Genomic DNA, 27,269 nt, shown 5'->3' on the forward strand with positions numbered 1-27,269 from the left:
CTAAATTTGGTTACCCACTGCCTGCAATCCTCTATAAACCCATAAAAATTAAGAAATCCGCTGAACCAGTCCTTCTCCCAGCTAAACTGACAACAGTTAACCTCTGTCAGTAAGCCTACAGAATTACCAGCCTCGGGTATATAGTATTTTGTCCCTATCAGTTCCCCTTATTACTCATTCATTTATATTCGTTTACTCATTAGTAAACTTTTTAATTGAAGTATAACATATAGCTGAAGTGCAAAATTGAGAATGTATGGCTTAGTAAATGTTCACAAAGTAAACACACCTTTGTAACCACCAGAAGTACAAAGGCCCTGCACCCCACTCACTAACCCCTCTTCCTGACTTCTAACACCATATTTAAATTTATATAAATGGAACAAATAGGATGAACTCATGTGTTTTTCATTCTATATTATATCTGAGATTCATCCATGTTGTTGTTCACTTTCACTGCTCTAGTAGGAAAAAACCAGAATTTATCCATTCTCCTATATCATGATAGATATAAGATTATTTCCAGTTTGGACCATTATGAATAATGCTATGAACATTCTTAGCTATGTCTTTTGGTGCACATGTATACACACTTCTGTTGTATACAAACCCAGGACTGGAAATGCCTGGTCATGAAGTATACATATGATAAGCCTTAGAATATTTCCTAACAGTTTTCCGAAGTGGTTATACTAATTTACACTCCCACCAGCAGTGGTCAGTTTTTAATTTTTACCTATTCTAAGAAGTCAGAATATACAAGGTTCGCTGTAAAATAGAATTCTACATAACATATCTCATTTTCCTTAAAATAGTGATATGACAGCAGAAGTCTAAAACTTATTTCTCTTGGGAATTCCCTGGCAGTCCAGTGGTTAAGACTCGGCGCTTTCACTGCCATGGGCCAGTGGCCGATCCCTGGTCGGAGAACTAAGATCCCACAAGCCACGCGGGGCAGCCAAAAAATAAATAAATAAAAAATAAAACTTATTTCTCTTTCACCCAATTTATCCACAAATTATCAGCTACTTTACGGGTATCCTGCTTAAGCCTAACAAACATTATGAAACTGACAGTCAGGAGCCCTAAAATTACATAACTGAAAGTCAGTACTAAATTAATCCCTAGTGTCACTGACTACAAAATTTTACATACTGAAATTATTTATATGTAAGCTTTTATTAAAAAATACTCTGCTTTCACATGACAGTCTTATTTTATATGGTAAAAAATGGTCTAATAATTGTAACTGCATTCTAGATTTGTGATCAATATCTGTATCCTTTGTTTTATTAACAATTATATAATAACCAAAACTCCAATTATCATACTGGTTCTATTTGCAAGAGATATTAGTATGAGTACAGGACTGTACAAATCATGAAAGTCTGACCAGGTAGCTATATTTCAAAGTAAATAAAAGTCTGACCAAGTATCTATACTTCAAAACAAATAAAAGGAAACACACATCAAGCCTACTACCAGGAGTCAAAATAACATGCAGGCAAAATTATGTTATTGCTTTCAGACATTCTTTTATCCTCAACTTTCATTCACTGACCCTTCATGTACTGAATTCACTTTCATACATAAGCTAAAGAATGAACATGTTTGCCATCACGTGAAGGCAAAGCCTGGCAGAAATCATTTAGTCTTGGAATTATCTCGCATGTGTAAAGTCCCTTGTTAGTCATGTGACACAAAGCAAGTTATTTAACTTCTCTGAGCCTCAGTTTCTTCCTAGATAAAATGGGAATAAAATGAGCACCTATACCCCACAGAGTTGTTAAATGAGTTGTAATGAACTGAGACAATGTCCACATAGGCATTTAACGCTTTGTACTATTATCATTTTCTGAATCACTTTCCCCCATTTGCAGAAATCAAATGATAACATTTCACAGGCTATTATGAGGATTAAATGGAAGGATATGTCAGAATCTAGCATACTGCTTAGAATGTAAACAGGTGTCTCAGCTGTTAGATCTCTTTTCCCTTATTCCAAAAGTTTTCAAACTTACTTAACAACAAAACCCCTTCACCAAGAGAAATCTGATATGTAAAAAAAGCAAACAAAATTAGTATTTTACAATATAAATTAAATATACAAGTTCACAATGATTATATCTCTATTACTTTATTCTATTTTCTTGCTTTTTAAAATTATAATAGAAAAACACATTTATTACAATAAATTAAGTGAAAAATCATAATTATCCCTTTTCCCTAGTCCATTCATAGCCACTCGAAGGCATCAGTATTAATATTTTGGTGTTCATCTTCACATCTTTCTCTGTATCCACAAAAACTTCTACAAACATATTTACATCTTTATTTTTTTTTAATAGATCTTTACTGGAGTATAATTGCTTCACAATACTGTGTTAGTTTCTGCACACAAAAACAAAGTGAATCAGCCACATGCATACATATGTCCCCATATCCCCTTCTTCTTAAGCCTCCCTCCCATCCTCCCTATCCCAACCCTCTAGGTCATCACAAAGCACTGAGCTGATCTCTCTGTGCTATGCTGCTGATTCCCACTAGCTATATCTTTAGATTTTACTTGTTTACTTTTTACAAAAATGAGCTATATATCATTCACGTTAGCACAGAGTCCGCTTTGTTTCCAGTTAAAAATACATAAGCTTTTTAATTTAGACCTCATTCTTTGTAGTAGTTGCATAATATTCCATGGGATTCAAAGTTGTTTTTTAAAAATCATCTGTACGACTCATCACTCAAAGTAAACACATCTTTGTATATTTCCTTCAAGCTTTTTGTAAAAAGGTTAGAAAAATTCACAATAGATCAAAGTCAGCATTATTTGGAATATGAGAAGAAAAATCAAAAGAAAATTTCTAGGGAACAACCTAGTAAGAAATAAAAAGAAATAAGAAATATGGGGATATATGTAAATGTATAGCTGATTCACTTTGTTATAAAGCAGAAACTAACACACCATTGTAAAGCAATTATACTCCAATAAAGATGTTTAAAAAATAAATAGATAAATAAAGGACAACATGAAAAATAAAAATAAATATAAATGAAAAAAAGAAGAAAAACGAAATAAGAAGGTAATTACTATTTCTAGTAAGAAATATAAGGGTAGGGGGAGAAGGAAGAAATCCGAACAAGTTAAAATAATTTACTTGATGGTAACTGAGTAAAATATCTTGTTTACTTAGAGACAAATTAATGATTGAAATGTTAAGAATGTGGATAGAATTGCTTGATTAATCATTATATTAAAACAGAATATAGGTTATCAAACTCTTAAACAGAAAATGTGTGGCAGGAAGAGGAGGGAAGGGAGAAGAGGGAGAGATGGAGAGAATGAGAACAGATGAAGTGATGAGAAAGGTTAATAACCGAAACAACTGATGTACATGCCCTCAATCCAAACCTCAAAAAAAATGTGACATCTCAATTATATTGATGAAGATATGCAGCTAAAGTAAATAAGGTTAAGACTGCTGGCTGGGGCAAAGATTCCTCAATCTAACTTACACCAAAGGAAAACACTGGCTACAATACTAGTCTTAGACGATAGAGGTATTGGGGAAAGAAATCTTAAATGAGATTTGAAAGATAAGAAAAGTATGTAATATAATACAAATTACTAAGAAACACAAGATCTTAAACTTGTGCATCAAAACACATCAAGGAGGCGCAAGAGGGAGGGGATATGCAAATATATGTATGCAGATAGCTGATTCACTTTGTTACACAGCAGCAACTAACACACCATTGTAAAGCAATTATACTCCAAGAAAGATGTTAAAAAAAAAAAAAAATAAGGACACTTTAAAAAAAAAAACACATCAAGGTGAAATTATTAAAACTAAAAGGAAAATCAGAAAAACTACAACAGCAGCAGGAGATTGTAATTCACTATTAATTTACAACAGTACTGGAAGACAGGTTTCTTGAGAAACGAGAGCACAGTGTTGAGTGGCCTATCCACACACTGAGCTCCATATTCCACCAATAGGAAATATTTTTTTAATCTTATGAATAGTTTTTATGAACATCAGAAATAATATGCTTTAAAAGACTAGAACATTTGCTCACTGTGGTTTCAAATCAGAATGCAGTAAAACCAGACAAATTTTACACTATTTTGAAACCAAAAACAATGTTCTTATCAACTAATATTAGGTCAAAAATAAAATAACCTAATACTGCTCACCAGTGTAACTATGGGGTATAACCAAAATAGTAATCAAAGAGAAATCCGGAAACTGAGGTCGTTTTCAGTTCTGTTTTTCTGTTATCTCACCTTAATGAAGTCACTTAATCATTCCAAGCCTCAGCTTCATCTATAAAATGGAAATAACACCTACACCTCACATAATCTTGTGAGTATTTAGGTGATTAGCATTTTTCCTGGCACATAATGACCCTTACCATTACGTACTTTACAAACTGAAATCTTATGTGAGAAAAACACACCAAAGGAAAACATAAAAAGGAATAATGTGAGTAAAAATAGAAGAAAAATACACTTGAAAAAATTAATATAAAAGCTCTTTTTCCTTTTAAATTGGTCCATTAAAAAAAGCAAACCTTTGGTAGTAACAAAAAAATTAGAAACAAGAATGGAATTTCTCCACTTGAATGGTAATGGAATATTAAGAATAATAGTATGATAGACGTGAATAATATACAACTGAACATATAAAGTAGATGGTTAGAGATGAATGATTTTCTACTAAAGATAAAATACAAGGAAACATAAAACTCCTAAGTAAATAAGTTTAAAAAAAAAAAAGGGCTTCCCTGGTGGCGCAGTGGTTGGGAGTCTGCCTGCTAATGCGGGGGACACGGGTTCGAGCCCTGGTCTGGGAGGATCCCACATGCCGCAGAGCAGCTGGGCCTGTGAGCCACAACTACTGAGCCTGCGCGTCTGGAGCCTGTGCCCCGCAACGGGAGGGGCCGCGATAGTGAGAGGCCCGCGCACCGCGATGAAGAGCGGTCCCCGCACCGCGATGAAGAGTGGCCCCCACTTGCCGTAACCAGAGAAAGCCCTCGCACGAACCGAAGACCCAACACAGCCAAAAATAAATATAAATAAATAAATAAATAAATAAAAAGTAAAAAAAAAAAAAAAAAAAACCCTAATGAAAATACTCAGCCTAGAAGCCTGGACTAATGCAAAAACTTCTTTCTGTTTACTCCCCTTTTCTCCACTGCAAGTCTTTCTCCACCCCACAGCCAGAATGATTATGTCACTACCACCAATACCCTTTCAAATGGCTGCCACTGGAATCCCCATGCCTGAGCTCCTATCACTCTTCCTCTGGTGCACAGGGTGCATCTCCGTGGCCTTCTTCAGCTCCCTGAAGGTTTTACACTCAGTTCCAGCTCAGAATCTCTGCACAGGGCCTTCTCTGCCTTTAGTGGTCTCCCCATCTCTATGCCTGGCTACTTCCTACACACCTCCCTTACACCTTATACTTAATTTAAATCAAGTCCCCCAATATATTCTTTCATACAATCCTTTTCCATCTTAGCATTTATTGCCATTTTAACTCTATACTCTTTGCCTTATTGTTTAATACTCGTCTCCCCAAGTAGACGTTTCTTTCCTTCACCAACGTATCCCTAACACCTGGCATATAGAAGGTACCCAGTAAATATTTGCCAAATAAATGATGAGATTGATGAAGCTAAATAAGGAAACAGAAACCAACTCATGAAGGCCTTTTATACCTAGTTATTCTTAGGGTAAGAAAAGGCCATAGAAGAGTTTTAAATAGGAGAATGACGTGATCAAACACGTTATCTATCTTAGCAAAGCAGTATTAACAACAGGCATGTCAAATACATGACAAGAACGCCCTATTCCTTCCTGTAAACAAAACAGACATTCTTAAAGATACTCTTTCTCCACTGAACTCAAATCAGCCCTCAGAATCCCTCTCAGGGCAGACCTCCGGGAAGGTCACGGCCAATCAATTACAGTGGCTCAAGGATTGAAACCTGATGATAGCTCAAAAACCCAAAGGTCTAGTATAAATACACGAGAAGACAAATGAATATTTTAAAGGTGAAGCGTCCAAATGTCCCATGTAGAACATTAGGTTAAAAAAGAAAATCTTGATTTGACAGTTACCCAGCTTTTACTAACAGTTCTTCAAAAAATTCTAAAATAGGAGCTATACAACAGTATCTTGCTTTTAAAAACATTTCTTTTGCTTACTTTTAATTAAGGCCATATTCACAGTCAGCCAATGATCAAAGAATATTTTTGACCCATTACCACCTGACTTTCATATTGGACTCAAGGGCATAGATTTTAGATCAGACCTCCATACATTCCAGAATAATTATCTCAATTATGTCATCCAGTACTGATGCCAAGTGTACAGCTGGAGCTAAATGCAGCTGTGCTAAGCATACAAAAGGTACTTTTAAATCACGGAAGCTGGTCCTAGACTTACTGTCCATTTTGAAAGGCCTAATTGGGATCATGAAGCTAGATTTCAATAATGGGAACAGAAAACTCACTTCATAAAATACATCCATTTATTCACTATTTAATTCCCCCAACTGTCCCAGCATGCTTACCTTTTTACGTACTCCTTCTTGGGTGCTGGACAGCTTGAGCAAAACAGGAGGAAGGAATTTAGATATAATATTCTGTAATTGTTCATCTGTTTCAGCATGGCCAAGTCGTAAAAAGACTCGTTCAAGCTGATCTACAATATAAAAAGAGAAAAGGAGAACTTAGCAAATCAAACAGAACTAAGACTAATCACTTTTATAGCTTAATCCTTTTTTCTATACTGCAGATCCTTCAGCCAGAACTTTAACCATAGCTAGCCCTGTATGCAGATGATTTTGACACAGCAATGAAACAACACTAAAAAGGTTTACTAGCTAATTATACTGTCTTACAACTGTCCTGGTCATTTAACCTCTAGAAGAGAGGAAAACAAAGACAAGAATAACAAATTTCTCTCCTATATACAAGGTTATTCAGTTTTTCTAAAGGATGTGGATACCAGAAAAGATACAAAAGCTTTGAAGAAATCACCTAGACCTAGCTAGCAGAGCCATGCAGGAGAACTTTAATCAGATACCGGGATAATATATCTTTGGGGACACCATCTTACTGATGAAATTTCTTCAAAGACAGAATCACTGCCCATTACTGTTGGAATTAGCCAACCAGAATGTGAGAGACAAATTTCCACCAAGAAAGCCACTGAGAAACATATTAACACCAAAGGGATGCTCTCAGCAAAACCCAGGCAACTACAGAACAAGCAACTAACACACTCAGAGCTTCTGTCTCTTCAATCAATACCTTGCAGGGGAGGGGAGAGTGCTGAGGTGAAAGGGGAACCTACCAACGGCAAATGACTGGATACTTGATTTTTTTTAATTATTGTTAATTTTTTAGGTGTTACAATGGTATTGTGGTTATGTTTGTTTTTTAGAGGTTCTTACAAAAATTATCCGTAAGTGATTAGGGAGCATTCTAAGGAGCTGGAAATGTCCTGCATCTCAATCTGAGTGATGATTACACAGCTATATACATTTATAAAAATTCACAAGCTCTATCCTTTCATACTTTCTACTGTATCTATTATACCTTAATTTTAAAATTAAAAAATAAAAAACAAAAAAATTTATTTAAAGGGGTCCTTTTTTTCAGAGATAAAGACTAAAATATCTACAGGTGAAATAAGTTACTTAGATTTACGTCAAATAATCAGGGGTGTACTGGAAATCTGCTAAGAGTAAATTTCAGATGTTCTCACAAAAAAAAAAAAAAGGCAACTGTGAGAAAAAGACATCTTAATCAGCTTGACTGAAGTAATCATTTCATTATGTATATGTGTATCAAATTATCACATTGTACACCTTAAATATATATAATTATTTCAGAAACTAAAAATAAATAAAAATAAAGTCATGGCCTCATTCAGGTCCTCATTTTAAAATAAATAAATAATTGGGGGTGCTGGAGTGAGGAATGGGGAGGGGCCATATAAGTGAAACCAAGATTGGTCACTAGCTGATAACTGTTCGAGTTATGTGATAGATACTGAGAATTTGTACTTCTGTATATGCTTGAAATTTCCATAATAATTTTTTACAGGAAGAGATATATATACACATATATAGATACATAGATATAGATATGTATCTCCAGAGGGAGCCTAGAAGCAGTCACAACCTGGCACAACCTAGTAGCAACAAGCACACCCAGCACCCAGATCTTGGGTTTTTAAACACCATTCTCCAGTAAAAGGAGCCAGACTCTTGGGGAAATGGCTGATTCTAGGGCTGAGGCAGGGAAAAAACAAGATGAACCTGAAGCATCCTGTAGGGCTAGAAAGGAAACAGGGCCTGATAAGTCAAAGGGATGCAGGAACCACCCTGAAAGAGCTCCATTATGGCCAAGGCTGGAACAAATTTGAGGAACAAAATAAATAACATAGTATTGGATTCTAACCCAAAGTATAAAATAAATTTACACGACTCCATGATATAAATAAATGACTGAATGATTAAACGCACTGGGGAAAAGAGACAAGTCTTTCTTACAGAATTCCAAATAATTATGTAGATACCTCCCCCTACAGGAGGTAGAGCTTAATTCGTGCCTCTACCCACCCCTTGAGGGTAGACTAGATTTAGTGACTTGCTTCCAAAGAACAGAAGAGGGAAAGAGGAAAATGTTAACTTTACAGTGGCGAAACCTGATAAATACTGTTGTAACCAAGCGATGCCATGTGGTATCAGGGTCACTAACATGACAAGAAAGGCATTTCACCTCTGTGGTATTCCTTCCAAAAACCCATAACCCTCATCTACTCATGAGTAAAACAACAAACCAACAAAAACACCAAGTTAAAATACATTCTACAGGCTACCTGGCCAGTATTGCTCAAGACTTTCAAGATCGTGAAGAAAAAAAAAAAAAAAAAAGAAAGACTAAGAAATTGTCACAGACTAGAGGAGTCTGGGGAGACAGGACATCTAAATGCAGTGTGGTGCCCTGGACTGGATCCCAGAACAGAAAGAGGACATTAACGGAAAAACTGATGAAATCCAAATAAAGTCTTGAGTTTAGCTTTTAAAATTTATAATAAGGGAAGGAAGGGAGGAAAGGCAAGAAGGCTGACTCTGAGATTTATCAGACCAAATGCTTCTATTTGCTAATAGTTGAATGCTGCTATAAAAAGGAGCTCTTAGGAACAGTGGATTCAATCCACAACATCCATGGAAGTTACAGGTAAGGAGTCTCTGCCCCAGCACCTTATAGATCTTAGGCAGTGGAAACTGCCTACAGATTTTGGCTACAGAAACTTAGAAGAACTGTTCTGTGGAAGAAGGCCAAAAGTGAAATTCTTCATAACAAACTAACCTGCAAAATCTGTGCCAAAGGCTTAAAAAAAAACAGGTGGTATCTGGTCCTTCTCATTTTTCATACAATCATTTGGGTGCTTCCTATGTACCCCCAGCATAGCACCTAACACTTTCTACTCTCCCTCACTATAAAGGAAAAGATAACATCCTCAACACAGTAAAATTGTTTATGATGGGAATGCGGGAATGGAAAGAAAGGGCACCAAACATCACACGGGGGTCCCTGTCAAACAGGTCAAGCATACCCAAGGAAGAGGCAAAGGAGGAGATCAATGTAACACTGCTGCGTCATTCTGACAAACATCTATGCTTTAAATAAACGATCATCAAACACGTTCAAACCTTATGAAAAGAAATGTTAATAAAAGTGCAGATATAATCAACCACTAACTTTTTCAGCCTACCAAAGTTAGCAAAATATGGGCAAAGATTTAGCAACAGTATGGTGCCTGAATCCTGCTGTTCACGGCACAGAAAGGTGAACCCCGTGCCTTTACCCTCAACCCTGGAAACTGAGCCCCGTGAAAGTGACAATCCAAATTAGGCCTTTGCCCCCAAACATGTCTATTCAGAAACAAGAAGGGCTGTAACCAAAAGTTCTGAAAATTCAAAAGGAATCTAAAACTCAAGTTCACCTTTCACGAGGACTCAGTGTTTCGTTGTAGGAACTGAGAGCCTCCAGGTCATCACCAAAGTATCTGAGGTATGACACACATTACTTTAGAGTCAGGGGCAAGTTCCACCCTCTCCACCATTTTGATGTTATTCCTCTTATTCAAACTCATATTGAGTTAATTTCGCTTACAAGAAAATTAAAGACATCACTATAACCTCAGATAATCACTGTTAAATGTGGGGAATATATTCTGAACTGTTTTTTCCTATTCATACACTAACATTATTTTAACCTAAAAACTGGAATATGACACATACTATTTTACAATTTGCCTTTTTTTTCCTTTTAGTTAACACAAACACATTATCTAAAACCCTTGGAGCAATAGATGTCTCAGGACTTTTCAGATTTTTGAATTAAAATAAAGTGTATATGCTGTGTATTTCAAATAACCCTATCCACCCTGTGTGTTCTAGGGCAGTTCCTATAATTAAATACATTCAGATTACTGCAATAAGACATATGGATGCTCACACTAAGTGGGATAGTCAAAGATTATAAAGAACCTCATATCCATTCAGGTCAGGTTTTAATACCCAAAGAATTACACTAAAAAAAAAGAAGTGTGGATATGTATAAAATCTTAAATATCTTTGCATAGCACTAAATAAAGATCTAATTGATAATGGCAACTATGTCTATAGAAGTAGTATGATTTATTTAACTATTTGTGCTATTATCAGATTTACAGTACCACAAACGACGCTCCAAAGAACATCCTTAGATATGGGGATATATGTATATGTATATGTATAGCTGATTCACTTTGTTATACAGCAGAAATTAACACACCACTGTAAAACAACTATACTCCAATAAAGATGTCAAAAAAAAAAGGTGTTAAAAAAAATAAAATAAAATAAAAAACAAAGAACATCCTTATCCATCTGTATCTGTGCACTTGTATGGGTTTCTGTAAGCTAAAACCCTAGAAATGAAACTGCTGAGTTAAAGGGTATGAATGTCAAGTTTAAGAGATTTTGGAAAAATGTCCTTCAAAAGGGCTGTGCTCATTTATACCACCAGCAGTATATGTAAGTACCAATTTCCCTATACTCACTCCTACAATGAGTAATCAATCTTACAAAGATTGTAAGTAATCAACCTTAGCTGAATATGATAAATTAAAAAAAATCTCACTGTTGTTTTATATCTTCTATTACTGAGGTAAAGTTTGTTTGTTTGTTTATTTATTTATGGCTGTGTTGGGTCTTCGTTGCTGTGCGCAGGCTTTCTCTAGTTGCGGAGAGCGAGGGCTACTCTTCGTTGCAGTGCACGGGTCTCTCATTGCGGTGGCTTCTCTTGTTGTAGAGCACAGGCTCTAGGGCACGCGGGCTTCAGTAGTTGTGGCACTCGGGCTCAGGAGTTGTGGCTCGCGGGCTCTAGAGCGCAGGCTCAGTAGTTGTAGTGCATGGGCTTAGCTGCTCCACGGCATGTGGGATCTTCCCGGACCAGGGCTCGAACTCGTGTCCCCTGCATTGGCAGGTGGATTCTTAACCACTGCACCACCAGGGAAGTCCCTTATTGATCATTTGACATATCTTCTTCAGCAAATTACTTTATTCTTTTGAGTTGCTGACTTCTAAAAGCTTTTATACAATATTGAAAAAACTACGCCCTGTTCTTCCATACATTAAAATACTTTTTTCCTAGTATGCCTTGTGACTCTATAGCACATTCTTTCTTTTCATATCTAAGTTTTTTAAACATAAATTTACCATTCCTTTGTTTTATGGCTTCTGAGTTTCTAGTCATGCTTAGAAATGCCTTTTTAACTCTAAGATTATAAAAAATATTATATTCTGCAGAGAAGAGTTAACACAGCGGGCCTGAGACTGCTATCCTTACAAGGCTTTGTTTGCCAAGGCTGGTCCTTGGCTGCCATCTGGAGACTTGGATTTCAGGAGGGTTCCCACCATTCCCAGAGCTGATGAGAGTTACTCGCTGTGCCTGAACTGTTTGTGCAAACAATATGCTTTATGCTCAACCGTGCTTTCCTCTTGAGAATCTAGAATTCTAGTACGTGTTAGGCAGAAGGTGCCAATGTGACCAGCACCAAATAAAAACCCTCGGTAACGAGTCTCTAAAGAATATCCCCGGTAGACAACATTTCACACGTGTTGTCAAAACTCATTGCTGAAGGAATTAAGCATGTCCCATGTGCCTCAACTGGGAGAGGACTCTCGGCAGCTTGCACCTGGTTTCCTCCAGACTCCACCTCATGTGCCTTTTCCCTTTGCTCATTTTGCTTTTTATCCTTTTACGGTAATAAATGTTAGCCATGAGTACAAATATGTGCAGAGTCCTGTGAATCCTCCTAGCAAGTCATGGAACCTGGGGGTGGTCCTGGAAACCCTGACACATATATTTATCTCTGTTTTCTTCTAGCTCTTATGATTTTCCTTTCTGTATCCAAGTCCTTAATCCAGCTGGAGTATTTTTGGCACACGAGGGATGTAAGAAACCTAGTCTTTTGTGGGTTTTTAAAATCTTTTTCATTGTGAAACAAAACATTTAGAAAAATGCGTACAAAACATAAGTGTAGTTTAATGAGTTATTATAAACACCTATGTAACTACTGCCCAAGTCAAGAAAAAAAAATTTATTATGAAACTTGTACAAAGAAAGGTGTCTACTCCACTTGGAGTCGGAGAGGACTGAAAGACTGTTGAATGTAAAAAAGCACAGTGAGTTTTAAGGTCACAGAGGTAATTACAGCCAAGCAAGAACCAGAATAGGGCCTTCTGACCTTCAGTCTAAAAACCCTTACCTACCCATGCAACTGTCTACAACGATGACCCTGTATTTTATATGGTACTATCCCTGTATACTGCACCTTCTACAGGGAACCCTGTTTGAGAGAATCACCAAAAGGTCATAAGAATTTGCCTCATTCAGGTGGTATTTATGACAACAGGAAAATGTACAAATTCAAAGGTCAGAAAACACCAGAGAAAGCTCACTACTATGAATAAGAAGCTAAGACCAAACATGTCAAACTAAATTTACCCTTCCTCCTTCTCCCTGCTCTGCCAAATTCTCTCCTCCATCAAGGCCCAGCACCCTGCTATCTTCACCCTGTAAAGCACTAATTCCCCTATCTAGATCACACATTCACTCACACACTTATTCAAGTATGTACTGAAGCCCTACTGTGTGCCAGAGCTTGGTGGTCATGGGTATAGAGTAGAGAAGGAAGAAGCAAGGCTGGGGTCCAGGTTTAGCACACGTGTATGGTACCTGCAGTAGAAAGAAAACAACAGAAGGCCAGAGATAGACTGCTCAAGACAAGAGCATTTAAGGATGGAGGAAGGAGAGTCTGAAAAAGGGAAGGATAGGCAACAGACAAAAATAGGAAGAAAACTGAGTATGGGGTCATAACAACTCAGGAAAGAAAAAAAATGGACTAGTCAGGAAGAACTGGAAAAAGTTTGTTTGCCCATGTAAAAAAAAAAAACCTAAAAAATCCTTGCAGGTAAATTAATGACACAAGTGTAAGAAGCAAGATTTAAAAGCTTTTAAAAGAAAACTGAGAAGGGAAAATTAAAACTCAAGCACGAGGCATTAAAGACTAACAGGTTGGGCTTCCCTGGTGGCGCAGTGGTTGAGAATCTGCCTGCCAATGCAGGGGACATGGGTCCGAGCCCTGGCCTGGGAAGGTCTCACATGCCGCGGAGCGACTAGGCCCATGAGCCACAACTACTGAGCCTGCGCGTCTGGAGCCTGTGCTCCGCAACAAGAGAGGCCGCGATAGTGAGAGGCCCGCGCACCGCGATGAAGAGTGGCCCCCGCTTGCCGCAACTAGAGAAAGCCCTCGCACAGAAACGAAGACCCAACACAGCCATAAATAAATAAATAAAGACAGATACATAGATAGATAAATAAATAAATAAATAAAATTTAAAAAAATAACAGGTTACGATTTTAAAATATCATAAAACACACCATAAAGTAAAAGAGTAAGATATAAATAGCTACAATGTTTTTAAATGAAAAGAAATTGAGTAAATATACTTTTAAAATTCCTACAAATCAAGAAAAAGCAAATTAATCCAAAGATTTTAAATGGACAAAGAGTATAAGCAGGCAATTCAGAGATGAGCGTCATACATTTAATAGCACATAAAAAGATGCTCAGTCACACTGATCAGGAATACGTAAAATTAACACACTAATGAGATACAATTTTGCACCCTACACATTAGAAAAACTCTTCAAATGTTGGCAAAGACTGGAAACCAACCAAGAGGAACTCAGGCTCACCACTGATGGGCTGTACACGGATACAATCTCTGAGGAACAAATCTCTAGGTAAGTAGTCTCCACGGAGGTTCAAGAGGCACATCCCCTTCAACCTGGCAGTCCTACTCCAGGGGACCATACTCTAGAGCAGTGCCCAGCTGCAAAGCAGCGCAGCTGCAAATTGTTTGTCACCAGCCCTCTAAGAGAGAAGGAACACTTCTTGCTTCACTGAGAAAGTCTTAACCAGGATAAGAAATGTTAAATAAATTAACAGTGAGAGTTGATTTACATTTCTGCCACAAGTTCCCTATTTGCAAGACATAATTCCCAAGTCCTCAGACCACACTTCTTTGTGTGTCACTGTCCTGGAGAAAAACTCCCAGGGAAAGACAAGCACAAGGACACTGTAAGAAACTGTTCATAGCCACGGGGTCAGTAAATGCAAAAAAAAAAAAAAAAAGGAAACAATCTAAATGTCAGTCAACAGGAAAATGGATAAAGAAAATGTGGCAGGGTCATACAACAATGAAAATAAGCAAGAGTCACATGTCACATGGACCAACATGACAATATCTTAAAAACTAAGATCAAACAAAGAAAGCAAGTTGCAGGATATGTACATTATGGTTCCACTTACGTCAAGTTTTTAAATGCAACATATACATTGCTTATGATATGTACAGCACAGGAATGACAACCCTTGGTCAAGGAGATAAAAGAGAAGAAAAAATGAAGGGGAGAGGAGAGAAAAAAAAGAAAGAAAAGGAAAATCTGTAAGGGGTAACACAAGGGGTTTGAATTGTATCAGTAATGTTTATGTCTTTAAAAAATAAAAGACCTGGGGCTTCCCTGGTGGTGCAGTGGTTAAGAATCTGCCTGCCAATGCAGGGGACACGGGTTTGAGCCCTGGTCCGGGAAGGTCCCACATGCTGTGCAGCAACTAAGCCCGTGCGCCACAACTACTGAGCCCGTGCTCTAGAGCCCGTGAGCCACCACTACTGAGCCCATGTGCCACAACTACTGAAGCCCGTGCACCTAGAGCTCATGTTCCACAGCAAGAGAAGCCACCACAATGAGAAGCCCGTGCACCGCAACGAAGAGTAGCCCCTGCTCGCTGTAATTAGAGAAAGCCCGCGCGCAGCAACGAAGACCCAACGCAGCCAAAAATAAATAATTAAAATAAAATTTTTTTTTAAAGTTAAAATATAATAATAATAGCTAAATAAATAAAAGACCTGAAGCTAATAGCAAAGAATGTACAGATTTGACAAATATGAGTGGGACATACCTAAGTGTTCCTAAGATAATTCTCTATACTTTTCTTCATACTTGAAACATTTCATTAGTTAAAAAGAATATATACACCATAATAATTGTTTTATGATACTATATAAAAAGAAGAAAATACATCAGTAATTTTTCTTCTTTATATTTTCATGTACTTTTCAAATACTCTTCAGTAAAAATACATTTCTTTTTAGAAAAAATAATATACAGAGCAAATTTTTTAAATGAATCCATGTTTCAAGGATAAAGAAATTTAAATCACAGAATTTTACAACTTGAAAGGAATCTTAAAGAATATGGAAGTAGACTTCCCTGGTGGCGCAGTGGTTAAGAATCCGTCTGCCAATGCAGGGGACTGGGGTTCGAGCCCTGGTCTGGGAAGATCCCACATACCGCATGGCAACTAAGCCCATGCATCACAACTACTGAGCCTGCGCTCTAGAGCCCACGAGCCACAACTACCGAAGTCCGTGCGCCTAGAGCCCATGTTCCGCAACAAGAGAAGCCACCACAATGAGAAGCCCATGCACCACAACGAAGAGTAGTCCCTGCTCCCAGCAAGTAGAGAAAGCCCACATGCAGCAACGAAGACCCAATGCAGCCAAATAAATAAATAAATTTTTTTAAAAAAAGAATATGGTAGAACAAAAATAAGAACATTTACTGGTAGAAATGCAAAATGGTATAGCTATTTTGGAAGACAACAACTTAGGAAAACTAAACATACTCCTACCATACAATCCAGCAATCACACTCCTTGGTATTTACCCAAGGAGTTGAAAACTTACGTCCACAAAAAGACCTGCACATGGATGTTTACAGCAGCTTTATTCATAATTGCCAACACTTGGAAGTAACCAAGATGTCCTTCAGTGGGTGAATGGATAAATAAACTGGTACATACAGACAATGGACTATTACTCAGCGCTAAGAAGAAATGAGCTGTCAAACCATGAAAAGACATGGAGGAACCTTAAAGGCATATTACTAAGTGAAAGAAGCCAATCTGAAAAGGCTACATACTGTATGATTCTAACTATATGACATTCTGGAAAAGGCGTAACTATGGAGACAGTAAAAAGATCAGTAGTTGCCAGGGAGGAAGTGGAAAGGAAGGATGAATATGAAGAACACAGAGGATTTGTAGGGCAGTGAAAATATTCTCTGTGATATTACAATGATGGATATATATCATTATACATCTCCACAGAATATACAACACCAAGAGTGAACCATAAGGTAAACTATGGATGTGCGGTAATTATGATATGTCAGTGTAGGTTCATCCTTTGTAAAATATGTACCATTCTGTTGAGTGATGTGGATAATGAGGGTGGCTATACAAATAAGGGGGCAGGGGGTGTATGAGAAATCTCTGTACCTTCCTGTCAATTTTGTTGTAAACCTAAAACTGCTCTTAAAAAATAGTCTTTAAAAAAACATTTAGTCTCAAAGGAAACATATCAGAAACACTGAGATTCTTAAATCCCCAAATGAACAAACAAACAAAAAAACAAATCCCAGTTTAGCTTATGTCAGCTATTACATTCCTGTGGGAAAAAAAATCTACTAAGAATAAATATATTGGGACTTCCCTGTTGGTGCAGTGGTTAAGAATCCGCCTGCCAATGCAGGGGACACGGGTTCAAGCCCTCGTCCAGTAAGATCCCACACACCACGGAGCAACTAAGCCCGTGTGCCAGAACTACTGAGCCTGCACTCTAGAGCCTGCAAGCCACAACTACTGAGCCCGCATGCCACAACTACTGAAGCCTGTGCGCTTAGGGCCCGTGCTCTGCAACAAGAGAAGCCAACGCAATGAGAAGCCCACGCCCCCCAACCAAGAGTAGCCCCCACTCGCTGCAACTAGAGAAAGCTCATGCGCAGCAACAAAGACCCAATGCAGCCAAAAATAAATAAATAAATATTAAAACAAAGAAAGATTTAAAAAAAGAATAAATATAAATAATTCTCTAATTCATATTATTCGCCTGTCTTTAATTTCTCTATCTAAAGGGAAAGACGGGACCTTCCTTCCTTCTACCCCACAAGGAAGAAATAACCAGTAAAGGTTTAAGGACTTCACTTCAGTGTTATCTACCACTGGCCACTGATAATTCTGAAAACATATAATTATTCCTGAGAAATAAAACTGTCCACATAAATCACTCATTCTTCATATCTCTCCAAAAAATACAACTTTGGCTTCTGAGTCAAGGAAGAAAGGCTATTTTTTCCACAGGATTATAAAAGGCAAATACTGGCTTTTCACTCATATCATCACTTATGGAAAAAATACTTTAAAAAATAAAAAAGAAAGAAGGAAAGAAAAAGCAATAAATCACTTTGCTTAGATGAATCAGCTCTTCATGACAACTTGAACATCAAATCATTCCTTAGAAAGTATGCAAGAAAAACATTACTGTCAAAAAGATTACGGAAAGGGCTATATTTAAGGTAGTGATTATCCTTATGCGGAGGAATTTCAGAGGACTCTTTTTTGGCTTGCTGGTTTAATTCTATGTCATTACTAACTTAACTTCATGAGCGTGAATTACTTGTGTGAATTAAAAAGAGAAAATGGTTATTTCAGTGTGACAGGTTTCAGATTTCTTTACATTCGTTTAAATTTTCTACAAAGAACATCATTTTTTTCTGAATGTGAAAGTAAATTTTAAATTATAAATCAGGTTAGAAGCCTTAAGTGGAAGCTGAGATTGAAAGGGAAAGCTGAAAATACTTGGACCACTGCCCATTGTATTATAAATCAATTAATAATCCAACGTTACAGGATATTTTGAGAAAGATCTGTCAAGTTACTACCAAAATACACTAGACTATAACAGAATAATTTCACAAGGAAAACAGTCTCCCTAATAGTATTTAACTTCTTCTGCTTCACACATATGTAAATACATTATAGTCACGAAGCAGTTTCACATGGCCTTCTGAGCCTCAGAAAAACATTGTGAGGTGGGCAGCGATTATCTGCATTTGTAGATGAAAAACTGGGGCTCAGGATCTGACTTGCCAAAGGTCACCAAGCTAATGACACAAAGAATCACAAGTTGAACCTAGAGAGGTCTTTATCCTCCAAGTGCACAACAGAACACAGTACCTCCCTCTAAAGTACTATTTATTGAAGCAGGTAATATTAGCTTCAACTTACAGATGAGGAAACAGAGCCCAGAATTCACTGAGAATGTTGACCAAGATTACCAAGGTAGTAAGTAAGTGGCAGGGCTAGGTTTCAAACTCCAGGCGGTCAACTGCAAACCCAATGCTCCTTCTAGTATGCTAAATTACAGCACAGCTGAGGCAGAGAAAGTAGGCAGGGATGACACTAAGCCTTACTAGATAACTGCAGAACATGACTTTGTACCCTGACCACAGCCAATGTGACAGGAATGGTCCCTGACTCATTTTTCCTTTCCTCAGGAACTCAGAATTGGGACCAAAGAGTCAAGCCTCCCTTGAGTGCCTGGACCTCTAAGAGTAAGCCAGGAGATGTGACATGGGCATCTTCCGTCTACGCCATGGAGCACAAAATCAGAAGAAGCTGGTCTGAAGAAAGAATGGCAGGGGGTGCAGAGAGAAACTGGAAGAACTGGAGGACATCTAGTCCTTAGTTCCAAACCCCTCCTGAGGGTCCCTCTTATTTCCATAAGACTCCATGACTCCTTACAGTAAGTGCCCCATTTTTGCTTATACCACCTTAACACCGTGTCCAAATGTAAACGGAAGGTTTTTGCCAAGGGGGGAAAAAAATCTACTTCCATAAAAGTACATTAAAAAATAAGCAGCTAGCACATGTAGCATATGCCAGAGATGAATATCAGATGAGAGGAAGTCCTTCCTAAGACTAGACCAGGGCTTCCCTGGTGGCGCAGTGGTTGAGAATCTGCCTGCCAATGCCGGGGACACGGGTTCGAGCCCTGGTCTGGGAAGATCCCACATGCCGTGGAGCAACTGGGCCCGTGAGCCACAATTACTGAGCCTGCGCGTCTGGAGCCTGTGCTCCGCAACAAGAGAGGCCGCGATAGTGAGAGGCCCGCGCACCGCGATGAAGAGTGGCCCCCGCTTGCCACAACTAGAGAAAGCCCTCGCACAGAAACGAAGACCCAACACAGCCATAAATAAAATAAATAAATAAAATTAAAAAAAAAAAAAAAAGAGTAGACCAATCTAGCCACAAAGGACCTTCCTGACCATGCATCACACTGCTCCCCAACAGCTGTCCAAACTGCAAGAGCTTCTTAAGTGCACCATATGTTCTTCTTGCACAATTCTTTTGATCAACCAAGCCCCTCATCCAAGAATACTCTACCAACCTCTCCTGACCATTTCTCCATCTCCACATATCTAAATCCTCTCCATTCAAGGTCCAGCTCAAATACTACATGCTCCACACTTACACATCCCATCCTGGCCCTACAAACTCCCACAGACCTTTTCTACATCTCTCCTGGCACTTGTTATCTTTTGCTGTACATTATGTAACTGCCCGATCATCCCTTCCCTAGACCATAACAGCTCTTTGAGGTGTGACTCCACCTGAGTGCCTACTCATTTACTCCAGGTTGAGAAACTGTGAAGTAGTTTCTTGGTATCCCAGCATTTAACTTAGTGCCTTATAGAAAGAAGTTGCTCAAATATTTGTTGAGTGTATGAAATATTAATTCCTCATATTTGGAAAAGCCATTTAGAAGTTTATACATCTAACATCTGTGGCAAAGGAAAGGAGGGGATTAGTGGCAATTCATAACACCTGACATCAGAATCTCTTGGAAAAGGGACTATATGTTTTTAGTTTTTATTTTTTCAATTTATTTTTATTTTTGGCTGCGTTGGGTCTTTGTTGCTGCGCGTGGGCTTTCTCTAGTTGCGGCGAGCGGGGGCTACTCTTCGTTGCTGTGCGCGGGCTTCTCATTGCGGTGGCTTCTCTTGTTGCACAGCACGGGCTCTAGGCGCACAGGCTTCAGCAGTTGTGGCTTGCGGGCTCTAGAGCGCAGGCTCAGTAGTTGTGGCACAGGGGCTTAGTTGCTCCGCAGCATGTGGGATCTTCCCGGACCAGGGCTCAAACCCGTGTCCCCTGCATTGGCAGGCAGATTCTTAATCACTGCACCACCAGGGAACCCCTATGTTTTTAATGTCATGATAAGTGCTTAAGGTTTTAAAAAAAAAAAAAAAAAAGAAGAGGAGGAGAGAAATTCCAGAAGGTCTGACTGTGTGACAGAACTATTCTGCTCTAAATCAGGAGGGGTGCAGTAGTTACTGCAAAGAGAAGGATAGGAGAAAAAAAAGATGGAAGGGGAGGACAGACCAGGAAAGGGCAGAAAGTCAAGCCCTTTCCCCATGACTCACCACATCTAAGAGCTACGAGCTCTTGAAGAGCTAAGTGAATTCTTGAAATGCCTGGGAAAAGAGGACTGTGTGTGTGTGTGTACCAGTGAAACAGGCGGGTTTCACGTCCAAACTGACATGGGTGGAACCAAAACACCATTTTCAGAAATGGGAGCCCAGAAGCTAAGAAAAGCATAAGTTAAACTAAACTAGAAAATTCACAAAAATTGGATGTGATAGATTGCAGGGGTAGGTGGGTGAGTACCTCTGGACTTTGACAATCTGCAATTAGGAGTCTGAGGCTAAAACTACGAAGAATAAGGAAGCCCTAGCTGGCATCTAGATTTTGTATGTAATACTCAATCTCTTCTGGTAGATCAATCTACCAGAATTAAAAATCTAGGACTTCCCTGGTGGCGCAGTGGTTAAGAAACCGCCTGCCAATGCAGGGGACATGCGTTCGCTCCCTGGTCCAGGAAGATCCCACATGCCACAGAGCAACTAAGCCCTTGCACCACAACTACTGAGCCTGCACTCTAGGGCCCACGAGCCACAACTACTGAGCCCACACACCACAACTACTAAACCAGACGCGCCTAGAGCCCGTGTTCTGCAACAAGAGAAGCCACCGCAATGAGAAGCCCGCATACGGCAATGAAGAGTTACCCCCGCTCGCCGCAACTAGAGAAAGCTCGCATGCAGCAACGAAGACCCAACGCAGCCAAAAATAAATTGATTAATTTTTAAAAATCTAACCAAATACTAACTGGTAGTTAAAGTCCACATCATCTACTGGTTCCTATATACCATTTCAATTCACTAAATGCCACTCTAATACTTGGCAAAATCTAAATGAGGCCAGTAGGATACTTCTTTAGGAATTAATGCTTAGAACTGTGATGTCCACTTCTGTGTTTTTAAATACAGGCTTTCCCCCATTCCCCACCTTTTTTTAAAAGAACTCATTAAACACCAATGTATTAAAAGGAAAATGTTGAAAAGTCCAGCAGTAAACACAAATATAGTAAGTCAGGGGTTGGGGGAGGATTCATTCCCAGAAAGAGACAATCCATCATGGTTCCTGCGGGAGTTGCCTCCCTCCACCCAGGGCAGCCCAAGAACCAAGGGGTCAGTAGATAAGAACCTTTGCAGGCAATGAGGTCCTGAGCAGGAGGTTCCTGCTGACAAAGTCCCTGCTGATACTCCTTTCCCCCAGAACTAAGGCAATCAGACAAGCCATCTTCCTGTTCCCTAGCCCACCAGTCTTAGCCCCAGGGCCCAAGCAGATACCCCAATGTGGAAACCCCTGCATCAGGATGCACGAGTGACTAGACTGTTTCCAGGGAAGGGGAAAGAAGCCTTTCTTCTGCCACTTCAGAAGTCCTAGCCATTTGCATATGATGTCAGGCTACTTTAAGCCCCCTACCAACCCAGTACAGCCCAAAGTAAGGCGATGCCTCCCTGTTCACACACGGCCCCTGCCCATCACTCTCCAACCCCCGGCAACACCACACACAAAGAGGGAGGGAGAGAAGACATCATACAGTTAGCTTGGCAGGGCTGGGTCAAGTGAGGAAACAGCAGCGCTCATCTGTACCCTAGATTTAATGAACAAGTGCCAGACTCCAGATGCACTGAGGTCCACAAACACTTCCAACTCCCAAGGAGGCCCTTTCCCCCAGATACAGCAGCTGGCAGACGCCCAATTAGAAATCAGTGTTAGTAAACTGATGAGCAGAAAGATTAGTTCAGCTTATGAAAGTCAGCTTAAAGGAGATGATACATTCTATGCAAGAGTTCAGACTGCATACAAGTCAAATGTATGATAGTTAAGATCCACCCAAAGCGGCTAATTACCTAGAACAATGCTCATTTGGATGTGTAAACTCTAGAATGTCTTTTATTTAAGTCACTATTTAAATCCCAGCATTTGTGGTTTGACCTGCTTGCCTTCGGTATATGGCAATTAACACATCTATACAGGTCCAAAAGCTCTAAAAAAGAATCTAGGCGTAAATAATGTCCTTTCTCTTCTAAACACTTTCTTCAACCTTCCAATTTTCCATTTCTCTAAAATGGAATGAAGATATGTGAAATAGTAAAAATAAGTCAAAGTTTATTCTAAAGTTGAACTTTGGTTTATAAAACATTCCATTCATTCCATAACTCAAAATTCCACCTAATGAATTAAGGCATCATACACCATTGGCAGCAACAGACACACCAAAAAACAATAGAATGCACTGGGGGAAGGGGAATCCAGTAGTTAAATTGAAAGACGGCAACAAAATGCACCTTTGGATTGAAGCTACAAAATCTCAGGTACTCCCTGGATATTGAGCTCATGATATCAGAGAATTACAATCTGAATTTACAGAATTTCAATCAAAGGACCATCCAATATCATCCAAGAGTGAAACTGACACCATATTCTTGTTCAGCCTCAGAACAAAGTAGAATTAAGTGGCTTTTCCATCACAGTGCATGTCAAAATGGCAGAATCAGGAATATCCAAATACCATGATGATGCCTTTCTCCTTACCTCTTTTCACAAATAAAACAATTAAATCCATGATGACATTCCTGGAGCACATAAAATCATTACTTCGTGGTCATGGCAGACAATACTACTTGTAAACTAACACCCACAGCCTTTTCCTTGCACACACTGCTAAAGAACATCTTCAAGTTTTATCTTTTGCTTGCTAATTTTTTAAATTAATGTTTATGTGATTACAGAGAATAGAAGCTTCAAGCATATATAAACTAAAATGAACTTCACTGATTCTCTCAGGATAGCTAGAAAAGGAGAAAAACCCATGAAGATCTTGGGGGGAAATTGCTACTTGATAACCTATGCATTTTTAAATGCTACTACAAAAAATGCACACATCCTAAGGAACTAAATCTACTAACCTCTACAATCAATGTGATACATGGTTTATCCAGTCTTGACAAAAATCCTCTGGATCACCAATGGTGTGTTCATCCACTCGTACATATGCAATTGTATAAAGAATCTATTATTTAGAACACCAGGGGAAAAAAAAACAATTAAAAGATTTATACTCATAGCTACCATGTAAAAAAACAAAATAAACACTTTTCATTTCCATGCTAAGAGCTCCTAATTTGATGCCCTGCTTTGCAAATTCAGAATGAGGGTGGGAAATCATAGTGATTACCAAATTGGAGAAATAGTAAGGAATATGTCCATAAATAAAATCTGGTGTGTAGAAACAAGGTCCTACTGTACAACACAGGGGCTATATTCAGTATTCTGTAATAAACCATAATGGAAAATAATATGAAAAAGAATATATGTGTATGTGTATGTGTGTGTGTATAACTGAATCACTTTGATGTACACCAGAAACTAACACAACATTGTAAATCAACAATACTCAATTTAAAAAAATTGAGTGTGTAGAACAAATATGTTAATACTTAAAATACATATATACTGCTAGTTATTCACTGAAGGCTAAAAAACCCCAATACAACATACATTGTGTGTGTCTACATATATATCATAAACATACAAAACCTTACATTAAAATTAGAACAAAGTGTCTGATTCACACAATAATTTTATAAGAAGAGTATTAGTGGATGGGCACACTTGATTAACACATTATAACAACTGAGAATGCAAACATTTGATCGTCATAACCCTGGGAAACCTTTGCCCTCTCTAGGCACTTCTGATCCCCTTCCCTGGTTCTTTTCTGTCTTCTTCTCATCCCTATATATTCATAGCCCCCAGACAGCTGTCCTCTGGACAATCCGTCCACATCACCCCCCACTCTCCCAAGTTTCAGAACCAAAGTTCCCACACACCTGTAATCCATGTGCCCAACACTATACCAAGTTCTTAACATGCATTATCTCTTCCCATTCTTATAACAACCCCATAAAATAGTTTTGTTATCCCATTTTACAAATGAGAAATCCAAGGCTTAAAAGTTAGATCCCTTGACATTAAAACTAAAAAGTGCCAGAGTCAAGATTCAAAACCAGTTCTGACTTCAACAGAGGTTTTAGTCACTATTCAAAACAGTCTCCCTAAACAACTCAACATGGGTGCCTCAATAATTCAACCCATTCATTCAACAAATGATTTATCTCTTGAACACAAACCTGCTCTCTCTTCTCTCCACTCTTACCTCCCCAAATCTGTCTAGAGGCTATACTCTCGAACCCCTTAATCTCTAGGTAGATTCTGGGAATCCTCTCTAACTCCTTCTGTTGAATAACTCTCCACTACTCAGCCAATAGTTTCTACATATTTTAGGGATTCTAGATTATATTACCTGTCAAATCCACTTCCACTATCCCAGTTCAGACCCTAAGTTTCTTCTAACTTGGCTACTGTAGTATCTTCCTTTTAGTCTAGCTGCTCTTGGTCTCTGGACCCCTGCAATCAATGTTATACCACTGCCACCTGTTATCCTTATAAAAGGGTCTACTCAGGTTACACCCCTGCTTGAAAGCCTTTGATGGTCCTCTACTGTCTACAGAACAAAGTTCAAACTAGTTGTGTTGGGCTTCCCTGGTGGCACAGTTGTTAAGAATCCACCTGCCAATGCAGGGGACACAAGTTCAAGCCGTGGCCCAGGAAGATCCCACATGCTGTGGAACAACTAAGCTGGTGCACCACAACTACTGAGCCTGTGCTCTAGAGCCCAAGAGCCACAACTACTGAAGCCCGCGCGCCTAGAGCCCATGCTCTGCAACAAGAGAAGCCACCGCAATGAGAAGCCCACGCACCGCAACAAAGAGTAGCCCCCGCTTGCCACAACTAGAGAAAGCCTGTGCACAGCAACAAAGACCCAACGCAGCCAAAAAAATAAATAAAAACTAGTTGTGTTGGCATTCCTAGGCAAGCTGGTCCCAACCTTTCCTTTCCTTAGCTTTATCTCCTACCACCCCCTCCACTAAAAATAATAATCTATACAGAATTTAATTGTTTATACAGTGCATTAACATGTACATTAAGCCTAACAACACTATGAGTATTTCTAATTATCCCAATTGTATGAGAAACTTAAACTTAGTAAGGTAAAATAGTCTGCTCAAGATCCCAAATTGTGAAAGGCAGAAAAGGCCAAGTCTCAGACTCCAAATTTTAACTCCTTTCCTAGTACTTCATGCAGCCATAGTACCCCCATTCTAGCATATCAGACTCCTTCCAACTTTCCCTGAAAATGCACAATATTTTTCAAACTCTATGACTGAGCTCAAGCTATTGTTCCCTTAGCCTGGAATACTATCCTCACTCCTTGACATTTCTAAGAACTGTGTTAGGCATTTTTCGTATCACACTTCCTATTAGCTATTTATATTTATATATAAATCTGCCTCTACACTGAATTATAAACCCGTGAGGCCAGGACCATATGTTAGTAACTCCATTTTTAAAGAACTGGAGTCATATAAGATGGCAAGCACCAAGGCAGAGACCGGCCAGGCTTGAAACCAGAGACCAGCAACTTAGATCAGACCATTTGAGCACACTGGCAGTGCCTATAATTTTAACATCTATCTTCTGAACAAGGTGGAATGCCCCAGTGCCAACTATTCTCGCCAACACTGGCCTTTATTAAATATTACAATTTACTGAAAGCATAATTCAAAACCAGATTGGGTAGAAGTAGAAAACTAGAAATTATAAAAAACAGAAATATCATTACTATTTTCCATTTTAACCTTCCGATCTGGCTAAGTACCCAAAATTAAAATAATACAGGCTTGATTTAGCCTTTCTACATAGCTCAGCTCAGCTGCATATATGGCTGTCATTAAAGCAGCCATCTCTCTGGGGCTGTTTCAGTATGCTCACAGAATCACGTTCACCTACACAGCTACACACACAGCTTCCCCATCTCATTCTCTAAAAGAGCCACTAGGATGCCTGGCACTGGCAGAGACTCTCTCAGAAGACACCTGACATGTTGATTATCTAGCCAACTTTTGCAATTGAAGTGGCTGTGTCGAATGGTCAAGTTGAATAGCATCAATGTGCTTTAAGATTATAGGCTGTTGCTCCTTCATGAGCTGTCTTTATCCCAATGAAGATCAGATTCTAAGGATGCCTTAGAATTATAAAGCCCAGAACATGAAACCACTGAACAGCTGACCAGGTGAAAAGTCTCAAATGCTTCCTTCCCTCTGTCAGAAATCTCCCTACCCATTGCTGAAATATAACTACAATGTCAACTTTTCCATGAACTGGCAGAGGATAATATTAGAAGAAAAACTAGCCCACATGCCTTGCACTGAATTTCATTCCATTCCAAACAGTTATATTACCCCAAATATAAAGAAAGAA

General features: G+C 38.8%; 1 protein-coding gene across 4 annotated transcripts in view; it reads right to left on the bottom strand.

The window, feature by feature from the left end:
- Window positions 1-27,269, bottom strand: part of ECPAS (Ecm29 proteasome adaptor and scaffold) — a 102,959-nt gene that overhangs the window by 69,580 nt on the left and 6,110 nt on the right. For 2 of the 4 annotated variants that reach the window (XM_057547837.1, XM_057547835.1), the window contains exons 2-3: window positions 23,855-23,958; window positions 6,577-6,707 (exon numbers count right to left, since the gene is read on the bottom strand). In XM_057547837.1, coding sequence (XP_057403820.1) covers window positions 6,577-6,707; window positions 23,855-23,876 — 153 coding nt within the window. In that variant the 5' untranslated portion in view covers window positions 23,877-23,958. The remainder of the gene's footprint in view (window positions 1-6,576; window positions 6,708-23,854; window positions 23,959-27,269) is intronic. The other 2 variants (XM_057547836.1, XM_057547834.1) reach the window with 1 other exon arrangement.

This window comes from Balaenoptera acutorostrata, chromosome 6, assembly GCF_949987535.1.
Source record: "Balaenoptera acutorostrata chromosome 6, mBalAcu1.1, whole genome shotgun sequence".
Classification (NCBI taxonomy): Eukaryota; Metazoa; Chordata; class Mammalia; order Artiodactyla; family Balaenopteridae; genus Balaenoptera; species Balaenoptera acutorostrata.